At 39.2% G+C, this 18884-nt stretch overlaps 1 protein-coding gene across 1 annotated transcript in view; it reads right to left on the reverse strand.

The window, feature by feature from the left end:
- The window catches only part of LOC143019475 (uncharacterized), a 33249-nt gene extending 14591 nt beyond the window's left edge, over window positions 1–18658 (reverse strand). Inside the window, exons 1-2 of the mRNA XM_076175113.1 lie at window positions 18470–18658; window positions 12140–12295 (exon numbers count right to left, since the gene is read on the reverse strand). Of these exons, the coding sequence (XP_076031228.1) occupies window positions 12140–12295; window positions 18470–18653 (340 nt within the window). The 5' untranslated portion in view covers window positions 18654–18658. The remainder of the gene's footprint in view (window positions 1–12139; window positions 12296–18469) is intronic.
- Between the last annotated feature and the right edge of the window lie 226 nt (window positions 18659–18884).

Here is an 18884-nt window from a genome sequence, read left to right on the forward strand (position 1 = left end):
TGTATTGGAGTTCTTAAATGCTACTTGAATGTTGAAAGTCTTAAGAATATGTGGTAGTTTGACGAAATTCTCGTTGAAAGGCAGTACAAGTAGGTTCTTTACATTAAAAGTTTTACTAGCTTTTTCCTCGTAGAAAGATTTCTTAGCCGATTTATAAGAAATCTCCACGAGGTGCTTAGGATATTTTAATTTTGAAGCTATGTTAGATATTCTTAAGAGTTCATCATCCAAAAACTCCGGACTGCAAATTCTATGGGCTCTCAGAAACATTGATGACAACACTGACATCTTTGTTCTGCAATGATGAGACGAATAAAAATGTACGTATGAAAGAACATTGGTGGGTTTTCTATAGACATCAAATTTGAAGGACCTTTCCTTTCTGTAAATCATAACATCAAGGAAAGGTAAATGATCATTTTCTTCTATTTCCATGGTAAATTTAATGGAAGGGACCAAGGCATTGAGTTTAGTTAAGAACAAAGTAGGATCATCATTTGCAGGCCAAATACATAAGATATCATCAATGTATCTGTACCATGTGACAAAATGGGGGAGAATCTTAGGTAATAATTTAGTTTCAAAAAATTCCATGTAAAGATTGCTAAGAACTGGAGAAAGTGGGTTACCCATAGCCATACCAAACTTTTGCTGGAAAAAATTACCTATTACTTGTTCTATAGGATCTGCCAGTTATAAGTTATCTAAGTGGCTAGTGTCTATCTTAAGTCCTCTTGTAGGCTCCATCTCTAGTAGCCACATTAAGAACAATGTAGAGTTAGTTGATAAGCTTAACAACCTAAATTTAAATTACCATTTTAAGTTAATAAGTTATGATGTTACCTCGTTATTTACTCGTGTACCGGTTTTTGATTTATTGTTGTATCTTGAAGAAGAATTGAAGAAACATGAGTTGCCACTGCCTACCACCACTGTTATTGAATTAATTAAATTATGCATTGTTGACTCATATTTTGTATTTGACGGTAATTTTTTCCAGCAAAAGTTTGGTATGGCTATGGGTAACCCACTTTCTCCAGTTCTTAGCAATCTTTACATGGAATTTTTTGAAACTAAATTATTACCTAAGATTCTCCCCCATTTTGTCACATGGTACAGATACATTGATGATATCTTATGTATTTGGCCTGCAAATGATGATCCTACTTTGTTCTTAACTAAACTCAATGCCTTGGTCCCTTCCATTAAATTTACCATGGAAATAGAAGAAAATGATCATTTACCTTTCCTTGATGTTATGATTTACAGAAAGGAAAGGTCCTTCAAATTTGATGTCTATAGAAAACCCACCAATGTTCTTTCATACGTACATTTTTATTCGTCTCATCATTGCAGGACAAAGATGTCAGTGTTGTCATCAATGTTTCTGAGAGCCCATAGAATTTGCAGTCCGGAGTTTTTGGATGATGAACTCTTAAGAATATCTAACATAGCTTCAAAATTAAAATATCCTAAGCACCTCGTGGAGATTTCTTATAAATCGGCTAAGAAATCTTTCTACGAGGAAAAAGCTAGTAAAACTTTTAATGTAAAGAACCTACTTGTACTGCCTTTCAACGAGAATTTCGTCAAACTACCACATATTCTTAAGACTTTCAACATTCAAGTAGCATTTAAGAACTCCAATACAGTTAGAAGTCTTTTAATTAAAAACTCTCCATATAAGGAAGAAGGATGTATATATTCAATTCCATGTAAAAATTGCGACAAATGCTATATTGGTCAGACTGGAAAAGAATTAAAAGTAAGGTTAAAACAACATCAGTATAGCGTCAAGAGTGGGCAAATGTCTAATGCCTTATTTATTCACCTAAGGGATTTTAATCATTGTATAAATTGGGAGGGTGCTAAAGAAATTGTTAAAGATAAGTCATATTTGACGAGAAATATAATAGAATCCAGTCTGATCAAAGATACATTTGTCAATAACTTAAATTTAAGTCATGGTATGTATAAGTTAGACAATTTTATTGTGAAAAAAGTAGTAGCCCAAACGTCCGCTGCCGCGAACGGGTCAGGTTGACATTAGATCCTCGCAACCTCTCCTGGTTCCTTCCCTGACCTCATACTCTTTGTATATATTCTTGTGTACTTTTTCTTTTCTATGTACCCTGAGGATGTCTGAATAGACGAAAGCGCTTGGTCATCAGTTTTTCTTTTTCCTTGGTGGTTTTTCCGCATATATATATATATATATATATATATATATATATATATATATATATATATATATATATATATACCACCTTTTTGTGGAATGGTTGTTTCATCGCGTACGAGCCTATAGTTACATAAATACCTGGTTGCCTGTTTAACACTTTTTCGACGAAAAGGCTGTTCGACGAAACATCCATTCGACGAAACATCCATTCGACGAATCTTCCGACGACGATATGTCTGTTCGACGAAATGTCTGTCGACGAATTGTACGGCGACGAATTGTCTGACGACAAAACGCCCGGTCACGTTGCACTATGTGGATATTGACACTGGTTATGTTAGTGGCAAAGTGAGAGTGGGAGTTAGTGAAGAACTTCCCATAAACGGTATGGAGATGTTGTTGGGCAACGATTTAGCTGGAGATAAAGTGGTCCCAGAGCCAAGAATGATTTCTAAACCCCTCGAGAGTATGAAGAATGAGAGTATGGATATCCAAGATGAAGGAGATGTCTTGGATATTGAAATTCGGAAGGAGGTCCGAAATGACTATGGAGATGGAGGAGAAATTCCAGTCGTAGGGAGTAGGAATTCTCCGAGTGGAGGTGAAGTGAATGCAAGTAAGGAGAGTGATATAGAGACTGCGGATAATGGAAGCATCCAAAGAATTTACCCAGCTTGTGTAGTGACCAAAACTATGATGAGGAGTAAGGAAACTTGTGATGAAGATGTGGGTCTAGGTGATATATTTGATGACAGAGAGGAACATAAGCATTTGAAAGATGAAAGTATAGAAGTGAAACTGGAGATAGTTCCTGATTTCAATGTTAGGAGGAAGGAACTTATTGATGCCCAGTGCGGTGATCCTACTTTAAAGAAATGCTTTGGAGAAGCAAATAGAAATGGTGTGTCTGATGATAGTTCTACTGGATTCTATCTTCATGACAACGTGTTAATGAGGAAGTGGAGACCTGTGAGTGTACCCGCAATGGATCATTGGGAGTTGAAACGACAGATAGTAGCTCCAAAGAAATATAGGCATACATTGATAGCCTTGTCCCATGAATCTATTTTGGCAGGACATTTAGGAGTGAGGAAAACAGCGGAGAATCTGTTGACTCATTTTTACTAGCCAAATTTGGAGAGAGATGTTGCAGAGTTTTGTAAAACTTGCGACATATGTCAAAGAGTGGGTAAACTAAATCAGGTAATCCCACGAGCACCTTTGCAGCCCACACCAACAAAATCATTATTGATTGTGTTGGACCTTTACCAAGAACTAGGAAAGGAAATTCCTATCTACTGACAGTAATGTGTGTAGCCACAAGATTCCCAGAAGCTATTCCACTCCGGAGTATCCATGCAAGGAATATTGTAAGAGAGTTGGTGAAATATTTCTCTTGGGTAGGACTCCCAAAAGTAATCCAGTCTGATAGAGGGAGTAACTTTACTTCCGGCATGTTCAAGAAAGTATTGAAAGGTTTGCACATTGAACAAAAGCTATCTAGTGCATACCATCCACAATCACAGGGTAGTCTGGGGAGATTCCACCAAACCCTTAAGAACATTCTGAGAGTATACTGTGAAGAACTTGGAATAGATTGGGATAGAGGAGTTCCGTTGGCTTTATTTGCAGTTAGGGATGGAGTACAAAAATCGACTGGATTTAGTCCATTTCAACTAGTACATGGCCATGATGTAAGAGGTCCTTTGAGCATGATGAAAGAGAAATGGCTTGGTGAGAGTGATGAACCCCATTTGTTAACATATGTATCAGGATTCAAGAGTAGGTTGATGAAGGCAAGGGAGCTTGTTGCAGAGAACTTGAAGGATGTACAGCAGGAGATGAAAACGTGGTGCGACAAAAAGGCGAGGGCGAGAGAATTCAGACCAGGTGACAAAGTTCTAGTGTTATTACCTATCCAAGGAGATCCTCTGATGGCAAGATATTGTGGTCCGTGGACAATTGAAAAGAAAATAGGAGATCTGAACTATATTGTCAACACTCCGGGTAGGCGTAAGAGAAACCAGTTGTGTCACGTGAACATAATCAAACCTTGCCATGAAAGAGAAGTGGAGAATACGAGAACATTCGAGGAGATGAATGAGTTGAGTTGTGGTGTAGTGAATGCGGAACAAGAAATAGATGATGGAGAGGAAAGAAAATTTAGCAGGTGTGAGGAGAAAAACTTGGAAAACTCGGCAGTGTTGGAAAACATAGATTGTAAGCTGAGCCATCTGAGCAGTGAAAGGAGGAATGATATTATCCGTGAGATTAGTAAGTGTAAACCCTTATTTTCAAACACTCCAAGAAGGTGTACCAAAGTGGAACATGGTGTTGACGTAGGTGATGCTAAGCCGATAAAACAACATCTGTATCGAGTTAATCCACAGAAAAAGGAAATTATGAGGAAGGAAGTTCAGTACACGTTGGAAAACGATCTGGTAGAGGAAAGTAACAGTGTGTGGAGCTCCCCGTGTGTGTTAGTACAAAAAGCAAGTGGTGAATCATTTAGATTTTGTATCGACTTTAGAAAAGTGAACCAGGTGACCAAAAGCGATTCTTACCTGATGCCCAGCCTAGATGACTGTATCGACTGTGTGGGAAGTGCGAACTTTGTCAGTAAGTTTGACTTACTGAAAAGGTATTGGCAGATAGGTTTGACGGAAAGAGATTAGGAGATATCTGCATTCACAACTATGGACGGCCTATATCAATACAAGGTGATGCCGTTTGGAATGAAGAACAGTGGCAGTACTTTCCAGAGGTTGATAAATGAGGTATTGGCAGGTGTGGGTGGATGTAGAGTATATATCTACGACATAGTCGTATATTCTGAAAATTAGGAAGACCATGTGAAACAAATAGCGGATGTGTTCAAGAAATTAAATGATGTTAATCTTACTATCAACTTAGTTAAGAGTGACTTTGCTAAGGCAAAGGTCGAATATTTAGGGTATATGGTAGGTCAAGGTAAAGTGCAACCTGTTGATGCTAAGGTGAAGAGTATCAACGAGTGTTCTGCATTTAACAACCGTAGGAAATTACTATGATTTCTAGGTATGAGCGGATATTATAAGAGATTTTGTAATAATTTTTCCTCTGTTGCTTTACCATTGACTAGGCTGTTGTCTAAAGGTACAATGTTTGTGTGGGATACACATTGTGAGAAAGCTTTTGTAACTAATAAGAGAATGTTAACGAGTGACCCGACACTTGTCACTCCTGATTATGTGAGGCCATTTAAATTGTACGTAGATGCGAGCGATATAGGCATAGGAGGGGTTTTGGTTCAGGAGAAAGAGGATATCGACCATCCGATCTGTTATCTTTCAAGAAAATTCCTCCCATACCAAAGAAACTATAGTACAGTCGAGAAGGAGACTTTAGCTTTAATCCATAGTCTAAGTCATTTTGATATATATCTGAGAGGAACCGGATATCCTATTTTTGTGTTTACTAATCATAGCCCTCTAGTATTTTTGCATAAAATGAAGAATGTTAATCAACGATTAACTCGATGGAGACTGATGTTACAATACTATAACCTAGTAATCCAACATATCAAAGTAAAAGAGAACGTATTAGCTGATACTCTATCTCGCATTCCCTCCTCAGCGTAAGTCAATCCAAGGATTGCCTCATGTCTTTAAGGGGAAGGGTGTTACCATAGTCGCCCCTGTGTTTGTATTACGCTTTCTGTTGTATCGCGTCTTCCGTTTTCTCTCACGCAGACGCAGAAATCGCGAGACGAAACCCAAAGCATTTTGAAGATAAACATATCTGCGTATATGTTATGCATTTTAGATTATTATGCTCCAACTAATACAAGGTGATGCCATTTGGAATGAAGAACAGTGGTAGTACTTTCCAGAGGTTGATAAATGAAGTATTGGCAGATGTGAGTGGATGTAGAGTGTATATCGACGACATATTATATATTCTGAAAATTGGAAAGACCATGTGAAACAAATAGCGGATGTGCCCAAGAGCTTAAATGATGTTAATCTTACTATAAACTTAAGAATATAAGAATGAAGGAGACTGCAAGAGATCATAAGGCCTACACTAGGCAGCTCCGTATCCATCACCACCTGTCATCCCCATCCATAAAGTTGTCTAATCGTTTCTTAAAACAACTGATAATTTCAGTGCTTACTACATGGTTACTAAGTTTATTCCATTCGCCGACCACCCTATTAGTAAACCAATTCTTGCCTATTTCCTTTTTAAATCTAAATTTGTCCAGTTTATAACCATTACTGCGAGTCCTGCCCTGTTATTTTAATATGATAACCTTGTTTGCATCACCCTTGTTAAAGCCTTTGATCCACTTGAACACCTCTATTAGATCACCCCGCACTCTGCGTCTTTCCAGAGAGTGTAAGTTAAGGTGCCTAAGCCTCTCTTCGTAAGGCAAATTTCATTTTGGTCATTCTTCTCTGTACTGATTCTAGTGAATTGATGTCCATTCTGTAGGACGGAGACCAAAACTGTACCGCATAGTCAAGGATGGGTCTAACTATCGTTACCGTCCTAGCAATGAAACCTAATGCTCTGTTAGCTTTATTCCTGGCGCTAATGCACTGTTTCCTGGTTTTAAGGTCCGGACTCACTAGAACTCCCAAGTCTCTCTCGCACTCAGTTTTCTCTAAAAGCGCGTTATCTAAGCTGAATCTAATTTCGGGGTTGTGTAGCCCTACGTTTAACACGCTACACTTATAGATATTGAAGTTCATTTGCCATTTCACCGACCATGTGAACAATTTGTTAAGATCATCCTGCAGAATCTCTGCGTCGTCTCCTGACCTAATTAGTCGTCCTATTTTAGTGTCGTCCGCAAACTTACTAACATCACTATTTATCCCGTCGTCTAAGTCGTTTATATACGTAATGAACAACAAGGGATTCAAAACCGAGCCCTGGGGGATCCCACTTGTAACATTGCCCCACCTAGATTTTACTTCATTTATGGTGACCCGCTGTTTTCTGTTACTAATCCAAGCTCTAATCCATTCTAACACTTTTCTCCTATGCCATGGGCTTTGATTTTATTTAGTAGTCTCTGATGTGGCACCTTATCGATCACTTTGCTAAAGTCAAGGTAAATGATATCGTAATTATCATTGTTACCTGACGCCTTATATACTTTATTGTAAAAGGATAGAAGAAAAGTCACACATGACTTACCCTTGGAGAAACCATGCTGTGAATCACGAATTAAATTATGTCTTTCGATGTGTTCTCTGAGTCTACTATTACTGATTCAAGCATTTTTTCTATAATCGATGTCAAACTGATTGGCCTGTAGTTGCATATAGACGATCTATCTCTCTTCTTAAAAACAGGAACAATGTTCGCTTGCCTCCAAGCAGTAGGCACAAAATCAGTGTCTACTTATTTATTAAATATTTCAGTTAACTGGTCGCAGATTTCAAATTTACACTCATTTAGCATTCTCGGAAAAATTTCTTCTGGACCCGGAGATTTTGTAGCTTTAAGTTTTTCAATCTGCTTGACTACTTCTACATTACTAAAGCTGATATTAGATAGACTACCTTCTTCATCCCCTCTGAAAATCGGATCGCAGTCAGGTACTTTATCTAACCTCCCATTAGTAAACACCGATAGAAAATAATTGTTAAACTCCTCACTCAATTTTTCCTCCGATTCTATCATGATATTTTCATCGTTTTTAATTGGTCCTGTTCTTTCTTTATTTTTTGTTCTATAGAGATGAAAGAAACCCTTTGAGTTGGATCTTGCTTGACTAGCAACCTTAATTTTGTAATTACGTTTCGCTGTACGTGTATTCTTTTTAACCAGCTTTGCCATTTCGTTATATCTTGATTTAAGGTGTGTTTCCCCATTTCTTATTTTTACGTTAAGTCCTCTTTTCATTCAGATCTCAAGTTTCAATCTGTCCGTCATCCATTTGGGAGTATTACTATTTTTCCTCATTGACTTCAGGGGGATAAATGTATTTTGTGCATTGATAATTAAATCAGTTAGATTGCTATACATTTCATCCAAATCGCTGACCTGTCTGTTGACCCCTCGCCCCAAAATGACCTGACCCAAGGTATGCATATTACCCTCCGTGACTCGACCTCAAGTCATGACCTGACCCCCGGTCTCGCACCGAGACTCGACAATGTCCGAAACGTCCGCATGACATTTCATATTCAATTTCAAGTACGATTTTATATTGTCAAAGTTTGCTTTCCTGAAGTCTGGTACTTGGACGTTATTCGAACTCTTTAATTTTTCCCAAATAATATTAAATCTTATTTCTTGATGATCGCTAGAGCCTAGACTACACTTTTACGTTACTCATTAGTTGCTCATTATTAGTTAAAAATAAGTCCAGAGTATTTACTCCCCTCGTGGGATCGGTAATCACTTGTTTTAGGAAATTGTCCTGCACCACATCTAGGAATTTCTTTACTTCATGATCTCCTATTAAAGTTTCCCAGTCAATGTTTCTATAATTAAAATCTCCCATGATCACAACGTTTTTGTACTGGGATGCTCTGTGAATTTCATGAATCAGGGGATCAGTCTACTCAGTGCTGAGGTTAGGAGGTCTGTACAAGACACCAATAATAACTTTCTTATTCTTGCCTATAAACCTCTACCCAAATGGATTCCGTACAGTCCTCTTCCTTAATCGAATTATTAATAATACAGTTTATTGCATTTTTTACGAAAAGTGCTACACCTCCCCCACTCCTGCCAACCCTATCCCTGTGAAAAAACTTATATCCTATTTCGATTTCCGGAAGGAAATGTTTATCAGCCATGTTGATCTAGGACTCAGTAATAGCTATAATATCGAAATTCTCTGCGCATGCTTTACCTCGCAGGAAATAAATTTGGTTAATTATGCTTCTGCTATTTGTATAGTAAACTTTAAGTTTATCTTCCCTCCACCTGCTTTGGCGATTCTTTTCACAGTCCCTCTAAGTTGTTTCTATTGCCTAAGCTATATTCCGATATTTCCCCCCTACTCCCACGTAATCTACCCGAAAAAAATAACTGTAGGATGCCTACTTCTTGCTTAAGGGATTCAGCAAGGAGTCGAAATCCTCTGGGCGACAAGTGCACCCCATCTCTTGTATATAGGTGGTTCCTACCGTAAAAGCGGTCCCAGTTGTCGACAAATGCCCATCCAATGGCCTTACAATGTTTTGCCAGCCTGCAATTCATTGCAATACCCCTGGAATACCACATGCCTCCAACTCTACGCCTCGGAAGGAAGGATTCCACATACAACAGGAACACCTCCCCTATTTCTAATCTTGTCTAGCGCATCCCGGAACCGCGCAAACAATTTCTCACTCCCTAACTTACCTATATCATTTCCTCCGGTACTTAAGCAAACTACAGGGTCCTTACCTTCCCCTACTAGACACTCTTCAATCCTATCTCTAACATCTCCTATCCACGCGCCGGGAAAACACACCTGTGTCCTATGTTTCCTATCTTTATCGTAGAAAGCCCTGTCTAAATACCTCACTTGACTGTCTCCTACAACCAAAATCTTACCTGTGGGCAGGGATCCAGCGTCTGCCCTTCCCTTCTTCTCTTGAGTTTCGTTTGCTTCTTCCTGCAGATTCGCTAGAACTTGAAACAAGTTCTTGCAAGCGAGCGGGGCTGGTGAGGGCCTTTTTCCACTAATCCGCATCTTGTTTTTCGTCGTTTTCCATCCAAGCTCATAGCTACTTTTGTCTTCCGTATTTTGGGCCTTCGAGGGGAGAACTCGATTCTCCTCTTTAAGGCACTTTAAAGTATCCTCCAAGGCTCAAATTCTACTAAGTAGAGATTGTACCTCATCGGCGCTGGACACGGTAACACAACCACTCGCCATATTACTAACTGAAGCAGCTACCCGGATGACCTGACCTAAGTGACGACTACTGCTAAGGAAAAGGTCGAATATTTAAGGTATATGGTAGGTCAAGGTAAAGTGCAACCTGTTGATGCTAAGGTGAAGAGTACCAACGAGTGTCCTGCACCTAACAACCGTAGGAAATTACTATGCTTTTTAGGAATGAGCGGATATTATAAGAGATTCTGTAATAATTTTTCCACTGTTGCTTTACCATTGACTAGGCTGTTGTCTAAAGGTACAATGTTTGTGTGGGATACACATTGTGAGAAAGCTTTTGCAACTGTTAAGAGAATGTTAACGAGTGACCCTATACTTGTCACTCCTGATTTTGAGAGGCCATTTAAATTGTACGTAGATGCAAGCGATGTAGGCATAGGAGGGGTCTTCTTTCAGGAGAAAGAGAATATCGACCGTCCGATATGTTATTTTTCAAGAAAATTCCTCCCATACCAAAGAAGCTATAGTACAGTCGAGAAGGAAACTTTAACTTTAATCCATAGTCTAAGTCATTTTGATATATATCTGAGAGGAACCGGATATCCTGTTTTTGTGTTTACTGATCATAGCCCTCTAGTATTTTTGCATAAGATGAAGAATGTTAACAATTAACTCGGTGGAGACTGATGTTACAAGACTAACACCTAGTGATCCAACAAATCAAAGTAAAAGAGAACGTATTAGCTGGTACTCTATCTCGCATTCCTTCCTCAGGATGAGTCAATCCAAGGACTGCCTCATGTCTTTAAGAGGAAGGGTGTTACCATAGTCGCCCCCTGTGTTGTGTCGCGTCTTCCGTTTTCTCTCACGCAGACGCAGAAGTCGCGAGACGGAAGCAAGGTATTTTGAATTTAAACATATCTGCGTATATGTTATGCATTTGAGATTATTATGTTCCATTGAATGTGTTAGAATTTAAAGAAATATTTGCTTTAATTTCTTGTGATGTATGAACAATGTCTGATTTATGTTTGCAACGCATATATGTGGATGAATAGATTGTTGGAATGTTGACATAGACGATCAGATGGGTTCACGATTTCTCTTTCCTTCTGGCGATCAAAGAATGAAGACGCCAACGCGTCATTGGGGGAATTCAGTAAATAAATGGGGGGTTGATATACAGAAGGAAAGAACAAATATTGTACAAGGTATGTGGACTTGTAATTTGTGTGGTATTGAAATCTTATTATTAGATTGATTATAATTTGAGATTGCTTAGATATTCAATGATCATGTTTAATATTCATGTATACACATGTCATGTCATGGCAACACACACACACACACACACACACACACACACACACACACACACACACACACACACACACACACACACACACACACACACACACACACACACACACACACACACACACACGAACGCACGCACACACACACACACACACACACACACACACACACACACACACACAAACACACACACACACACACACACACACACACACACACACACACACACACACACACACACACACATACACACACACACACACACACACACACACACACACACATACACACACACACACATACACACACACATATATACATATATATATATATATATGTGTGTGTGTGTGTGTGTGTGTGTGTGTGTGTGTGTGTGTGTGTGTGTGTGTGTGTTGAGACATTGTGACAGGTTTGAGGAAGGTGGAAGAGAAAGACACGGGTCTAAGGCTGAGTTTATTCCTGACCGGTTTTGCTTATAGCTTCTTCAGCTATGAGCTATAAGCAAAACCTGTCAGGAATAAACTTGGCCTTAGGCCCGTGTCTTTCTCTTCCACCTTCCCCACAATACTCGCAGAAACCAATTGGAAAATAAAAAGAAATGAGTAACAAACGTTTTCGTCTATTCAAGACATCTTCAGGGTACAAAGAACGCAAAGTTGTTTCTACACACACACATACAAGTTAGTGTGTGAATCTGTATGTATGGATAATTTTGTGTGCACACATATAGTTTTTTGTATATATAGAATTGAATATCTATGTTATCAAAGCTAGATAATCAAAAGGCAAAGACAGATTTTCGGCATACATACGTATCCTGACGAGGGTGATGGCCGAAGGATAAACTTCCATATCTTTCATTTCAACAACTTCGTTGTAAAGCTGACAGGTGAATTTAGATTCCTCCGTCTTGAAAGCAGTCACTGTCTTGCATTCCGGATCGACGAAGCAAGCTTCGCGACAATTCACTGTGTAGTTGATGAAGTAAAATAGAATGAAATTGAATAATTTTTTTACATGAACATGTACTTTAAAACACATTCAGTCATACATAGTATATATGTATGTACACCTGATTTTGTTCTCTCACTATGACCTGAAAAATAGTGTATATAATCTTCTTTATTTGTGGGCTTTCTATATACCGAGAAACAATGTCAAATTCTCGGTATATAGAAAGCCCACAAATAAAGAAGATTGTATACACTGTTTTTCAGGTCATAGTGAGAGAACAAAATCAGGTGCAGTAATAGGTTTCTTTTTAAGAGCTTTCAGAATATGTGATGAAGATTTCTTGGCAGAAGAAGTGGAACATATTATGAAAACATTCATTAAACTTGAATATCCTGAAGGGTTATTATATAAACTAAAAAAGAATGCGAAGCTAATGAGTGACAAAAATAAAAACGGAAACAACGAAGTTGTTGAAAAAAACCACGTTATATAAATGTTCCAAACACTGACATAAGTCCAATCCTTGATACATTCCTTTTGAAAGCGGACATAAAGATTGCAAGGACAACAAGTCATAAGATCAGCCAGATCATTAAACATAAAGGCACTAACGCGACGAATGAAAATAGTGTGGTATATAAAATTCCGTGTAAAAGTTGCCCTTCAGTATACTATGGAGAATCTGGTCGAGGACTTAAGAAAAGGTTAATTGAACATAAAAATTATGAAAAAGCGCACCGAACAGCTAATTCTATTGTTAGGCACATTGAAGAACAAGATCACCTCACTGACTGGAATAATGCGGTTGTTCTTAATAAAGGTTATACAAAAAGGTTGAGAAAAACAATTGAAGCTGCATATATGAATATCAATGAAAACATAAACAATAGAGAAGGCCTCGTATGTCTAGTAAAACCTACCACTCATATAATATATAATTATAGAAAATAATAAAACTTGTGCATTAAGCTTTCAGGTGGCCCGAGAGATGAAGGCAGTGGGTATATTTTCTCCGATTGTGATAAAATGTTGTTAGCTTTGATAAAGACATTGTGAGGTCGAAACGCAGCGCTAAATTCTCCTACTATTTCCCCATTTCTTGCTCCACCATCATTCAAAATCTGTCAATATTTTATTCAACATATACTTATATGTATATATATATATATATATATATTTATATATATATATATATATATATATATATATATATATATATATATATATATGATAGTTGAACGTTCTAACACATTGGTAAGGTGAACTGAAGATCCCATCATCGGAGAAAAGAAAGTTGTTCAAAAACATGCATTTTACGATCACTGTTTGTCATCCTCTTCAGCGTGGTTATACATTTTTTTATAGCGACCTCCGCCGATTAATGGACTGTCTTTTAATTAAAATATAGTTTGTAGTTTAACTGGATTGATAATTAGGGTATGATGGAGATGGGTTTCGCATGAATCCTATTGAGGGGTTTTTCTTAGAGGTGGGGGTGTTTTGCCGTAGACTTACAACAGGGAACTTGCTGGGGAGGACCAGGTGAGTTTGACTGCAAGGGTTAGGTGCCTCCGTCCGGCGTCCGTATTACTGCCTGCCCGGAGACGGCACGGGGCTGTAATTGGATCCCCCAGGAGGTCCCTGAGGTGTTGGAAGTAGTGCTCCAGGGCGGGGCAGGTGGAGAGACAGTGGTTGAAGGAGGCTAGTTCCGTGCCGCATGTGCATGTTGTATCGGTGTATTGAGTTTGCCAGTGGTTAACCCGGATTCTGGATACCATGGCCAAGGTATGCGGAGGCAGTGCGGGTAGAGTTTAGTGGGTGGGTTCCTGACAGGTTGTGGTGGGTCATCCTCGACTTGCTGGGGTGTTCACATACTCCTCTCTCCATAGCTCCCATGCAGCGGCATTACCAGTAGAGTGTAGAACGAACATGGCCCCATCCTCAGGGCCCAGCGCACCCCGTTTGGCTGCTTTGTCGGCTTTTTCATTTCCCTCGAGTCCCACGTGGGAAGGTACCCATTAAAACCTGAGGCTAGTGCCGAGTTTGGATATTTCGGTCGAGAGTAGAAGAATGTCTGCACTAAGCTCTGGTCTGGAGGCGCAGTAGCCACTCAGAAGTACTTCTAGGCTCGAGCGAGAATCTGTCAGGATTGTGACTCATGGAGGTGGGTGGAGTAGGGCGATGATTGCAAGGAGGGCTTTTCGTATGGCGATTAGCTCGGCTGTAAGGATGGTGGTGGGCGTTATTTTCCTGGCTATGGTGTCTCCCGTGGGTTCCAGGTAGACACCCGCACCCGTACGGCCGTCCTCCATAATCGACCCAACCATGTATACCCGGAAATCTTCTGCAAATTCCTTTGCTAGGAGTTCCCTGGTGTGAGCGATCAGCAGGTGGGGGTTTGCTTTTTTTTTGTCTTTTTTTTTTTTTTTTTTTGTCTTCGTATATCCGTCTCACCTTAGGTGGGAAGAGGTCCCAGGGAGGAAAGGGGTCTACTTGACACTGAGCGATGAGGTGGCGATCGCTGGGTTGAAATCTGGCTCGGAGACACAGGTCTTTAACAGAGCCAGGGAGGCCTTGGATAGGCTCGCCAGGAGGTGCCGAGATCCATTCTTTACAGAGTTCTTCGTCCGTGGAATTGTGTGCCCTTGCTGAACCGAAGAGGTACCAGCAGTAATTCCTCCTGATGCGGGCCCAGACAGGTAGTTTGACAGCTTAGCTGTATACTTGTTCGGGTGGTCCTGACTTCGGAAGGCCGAGTGCCACACGTAGGACTCGGCATTCTACCTTTACCATACAGAGTAGCTTCTGTCTGGGTAGGATGTGCAGTATTGGGGCCGCGAAGAGACGCCTTGTGCGAACGAGGCTCTGGACGATGGGAATAAGAGTTTCCTGGTGTTGCCCCCAGGGTTCCTTTCGGATCGCTCGAACTAGGTTCAAAGCTCTCTGAGCTGGAGGTGGAGGGCCATTATCCGTTTCTCTGGCATGTTACTCCTAAATACCGGACGGACCTTGCTGGTTCGACTGGAGTACCACGTATATCTATCCGGTTCCAGTCCGGATATGTTCCGCTGTTGTATCCTGCCAGGTGCACTGGCAGTCTTCTTTGCCGAGAGTGTGAACCCTAGGCTATTCAGTTGGGCCATTACGATGTTTACTTGCTATTGAAACCTTCGGAGTTCCGCCTTGTGCTGAACCGAGTTCTTTTTGGATCGCCGGTGCCCGGATTTCCTCCAGAGTGCTATGTTGTCTGCTTATGCGATGGCGACCGTATCACCCCGTACTCCTTTGCCCACGCCCGCTAGGAATAGTGTGAATAAGAGGGGGGACATGACTGAGCCTTGGTGAACGCAATGTCGACCTGCGTCCTGCTACTCAGGATACCCTCTCTCCTCACCTCGATGGACCGGTTGGAGAGAGAGGACCGGATGAAGTTGTACATAGCTGGAGACACGCCTATGGCTTTCATCTTCAAGAGGAGCTTCACGTGCCAGACCGTATCTAAAGTTTGCACGACAGGTGGTAGCTTCAGGTATGAGCGAACAATTTGACGTACAAGTTGTTTGATCAGGGAGAGATAAATTTTCCTTCTGTGGTTGCAATGTGATTTATAAATTGTATCAGCATTGTCCCAGTCCATGAGGTGATTTCATTCAGCGGTATGGAGGAATACTGGTGAATTTTCCTTGGCGTACTTGATATAAAGATTTATTGAAAGGCCCCAATTTGTCTTCCCGGATAGTGGAGATGTCACCGGACGACAAATGGGGGCCTAGCACGTAACATAGAATTTAAAGTTGAATAGAAATAATACAATCGGCTTCCTTTCCTATGTATTCTGATTATCAGAATAGGACAAATTCTTACAACATTTTATATAAAGGCAATATAGACTGGTAGCTATCCACACTATTTCAGTGACCACCCAGATCATATAAAACTCCGTGAAGCTTCGGTTATTTACTTAAGAGCGCTGTGATTTTGTAGCCCCCCATACTTTGACACCATAACATGTCAACTACAAAATCTAGGAGATCCACCCTGACTTTTAACTAAAACTCTCAGTCAATCAAATCTGCCTTCTACAGAACATCTCCCCAGAATAAAATTTCTTTAAAAAACACTAATTATTCCATATAATGTCTCTGTGTACACCTCCGATTCATTTCTCCCTGACAATACTAAAATTATTTATAGTTGCCCTGACAGTATTTAAAGAAAATCCATCAAAATCTAAAGACATTAGCAGTCCAGGCGTTTATATAAAAAAAAGAGAGAGGAAAAAAAAAAAAAACATGCCAAGACTGCTCTAAAGTTTGCTGTGGCCACAAGGGTAAGGAGCTTCCTACCAGAATCAGGGAGCACAAAAACTCTATCAAATATGCCCAGGAAGATGCAGCAGTATTATTCCATACCGCTGAATTAGATCACTGCATGGACTGAGACAAAGCTTATATAATATATAAATCACATTGCAACTACATATGAAAAAAAAATTGAGTCCTCCCTGATCAGATAACTTACTAATTTCAACACAAAGGGTAATGGTTCCCCGACGCCATTACTAGCTTGGCTGTTAATAAACTTGTACGTGAATATGTTAGCTCATACCTGATGCAACCCGGGGTCAATTTGACCTTGGGTCAACGTGACCTGGGCTCAAATGGACCACGGGTTAGAAAGTTTTCCTCCCCACGTCCACTCCATGTATCTCCTCCTAGTATATTTAAGTCCATCTACTCATTTGTATAACCACGCTGATTACGATTTTCATTTCTCCGTCAGTGGAATCTTCAGTTTTTGTGTATATATACATATATATATATATATACATACATATATACATATATATATATATATAATGTATACATATATATATACATATATATATATATATATGTGTGTGTGTGTGTGTGTGTGTGTGTGTATGTTTGTGTGTGTGCGTGTATGTGTGTGTGTGTGTGTGTGTGTGTGTGTGTGTGTGTGTGTTGTGTATACATATACATATACATATACATATACATATACACAAAAACACACACACACATATATACCTGCCTATCTATCTATACATATATATCTATATATATATATATATATATATATATATATATATATATACATATATTTATATATAATATATATATATATGTATATATATACATATACATATATATATATATATATATATATATATATATATATATATACTATAATAAAATAGTAGCCTCTATCTGTCTGTTTGATTGTTTATTTGCTTGTTTGCACACGAACTCCTCCTAGGGTTTTGGATATAGACCCCCATAATCATATATATTCTGATACCCTATCACTCCAGGTGCTTGAATAACTATATTTCATTTCGAAAAAAAAATTAGGGTTAAGAGGATAAAGTTAGAAGGTTTATGTCGCGTAGTATTATTTGTGACTTAAGAATTAATATGATTAAACAAACCATTGTATGTATCCATAAATATTATTTACATTTGTGAAATTGATATATACCTTAGTTCCGTATATAAACTGTTCCCTTCTTTGCCTGTACCAGAACATGAAGATGACCTATGTAGGTCGAAAACTTGTTATAATAAAGTGTTCTTCGTCTACAAGAACTTCCTATGTCTTTCGGACAGCTTTTATGGGAGCTACCCATTGCTCACCGTTCCATCGTCAGAGATGTGGACCTACTCAGCAAAAAAGTCGTGAACGCAGAAGCTGCACTGAACTTCAATATGTATATATGTATATATAAATATATACAAATATATATATATATATATATATATATATATGTATATACACACACACACACACACACACACACACACACACACACACACACACACACACACACACACACACACACACACACACACACACACACACATATATATATATATATATATAGTGTGCGTGTGCACTCTCCAAATAAGTACTGATGAAAATTAAGACACTTTTATAACTGGAAATCTTCATTAGGTTTTCTATTTTCCTCGCCAGGGCTCACTGATATGCGTGAAGTCAATGAAGGACGTGGGCGAAACTTATTATTATGATAAGCAACAACTCGTGCAAGATGAGGGTATGACATCATGCTCAAGTAAGAAAAGCAGTGGAATAGAAAATGGTCAAATTGAGAAAGGTCCGGTTTCGCTCTTCCATAATAATTACTCGATGCATTTGCCACTTACAGATGCTGGGCTTTCCTGTGAAAGTAATAGTCGTCATGTTGGGGGTGAGAGCCCAATTGAGAATGATCTCGAAATCCTTAACAATGTCCACGGACATCACTCCGACGAAGACGTCGGGGTAAGAAGCTAGGGACAAAAGCAGACAAGGAATCCACTTCCATCTTCCACCATCTACAGTCCCCATTTTCTGTCCTCCTGGAATTCTCTTTTTCATGCAGATACTGAGTTAAAAAAAAAAAAAAAAGAAAAAAAAAAGAGATATTTAAGTGTTTTTAAATTATATATAATATTTCTTAGTCGAATGTAATTCATAGAATTGGTTGAGGTAAACACTGATGAATATAAACAAAATTCCCACACGCACAGCAAAGGAATATATAAATGAATATATAGGTGAATAATCTAATAAAGAATA

This window comes from Oratosquilla oratoria, chromosome 37 (assembly GCF_046742065.1).
Source record: "Oratosquilla oratoria isolate Oo_2021 chromosome 37, ASM4674206v1, whole genome shotgun sequence".
Taxonomy (NCBI): Eukaryota; Metazoa; Arthropoda; class Malacostraca; order Stomatopoda; family Squillidae; genus Oratosquilla; species Oratosquilla oratoria.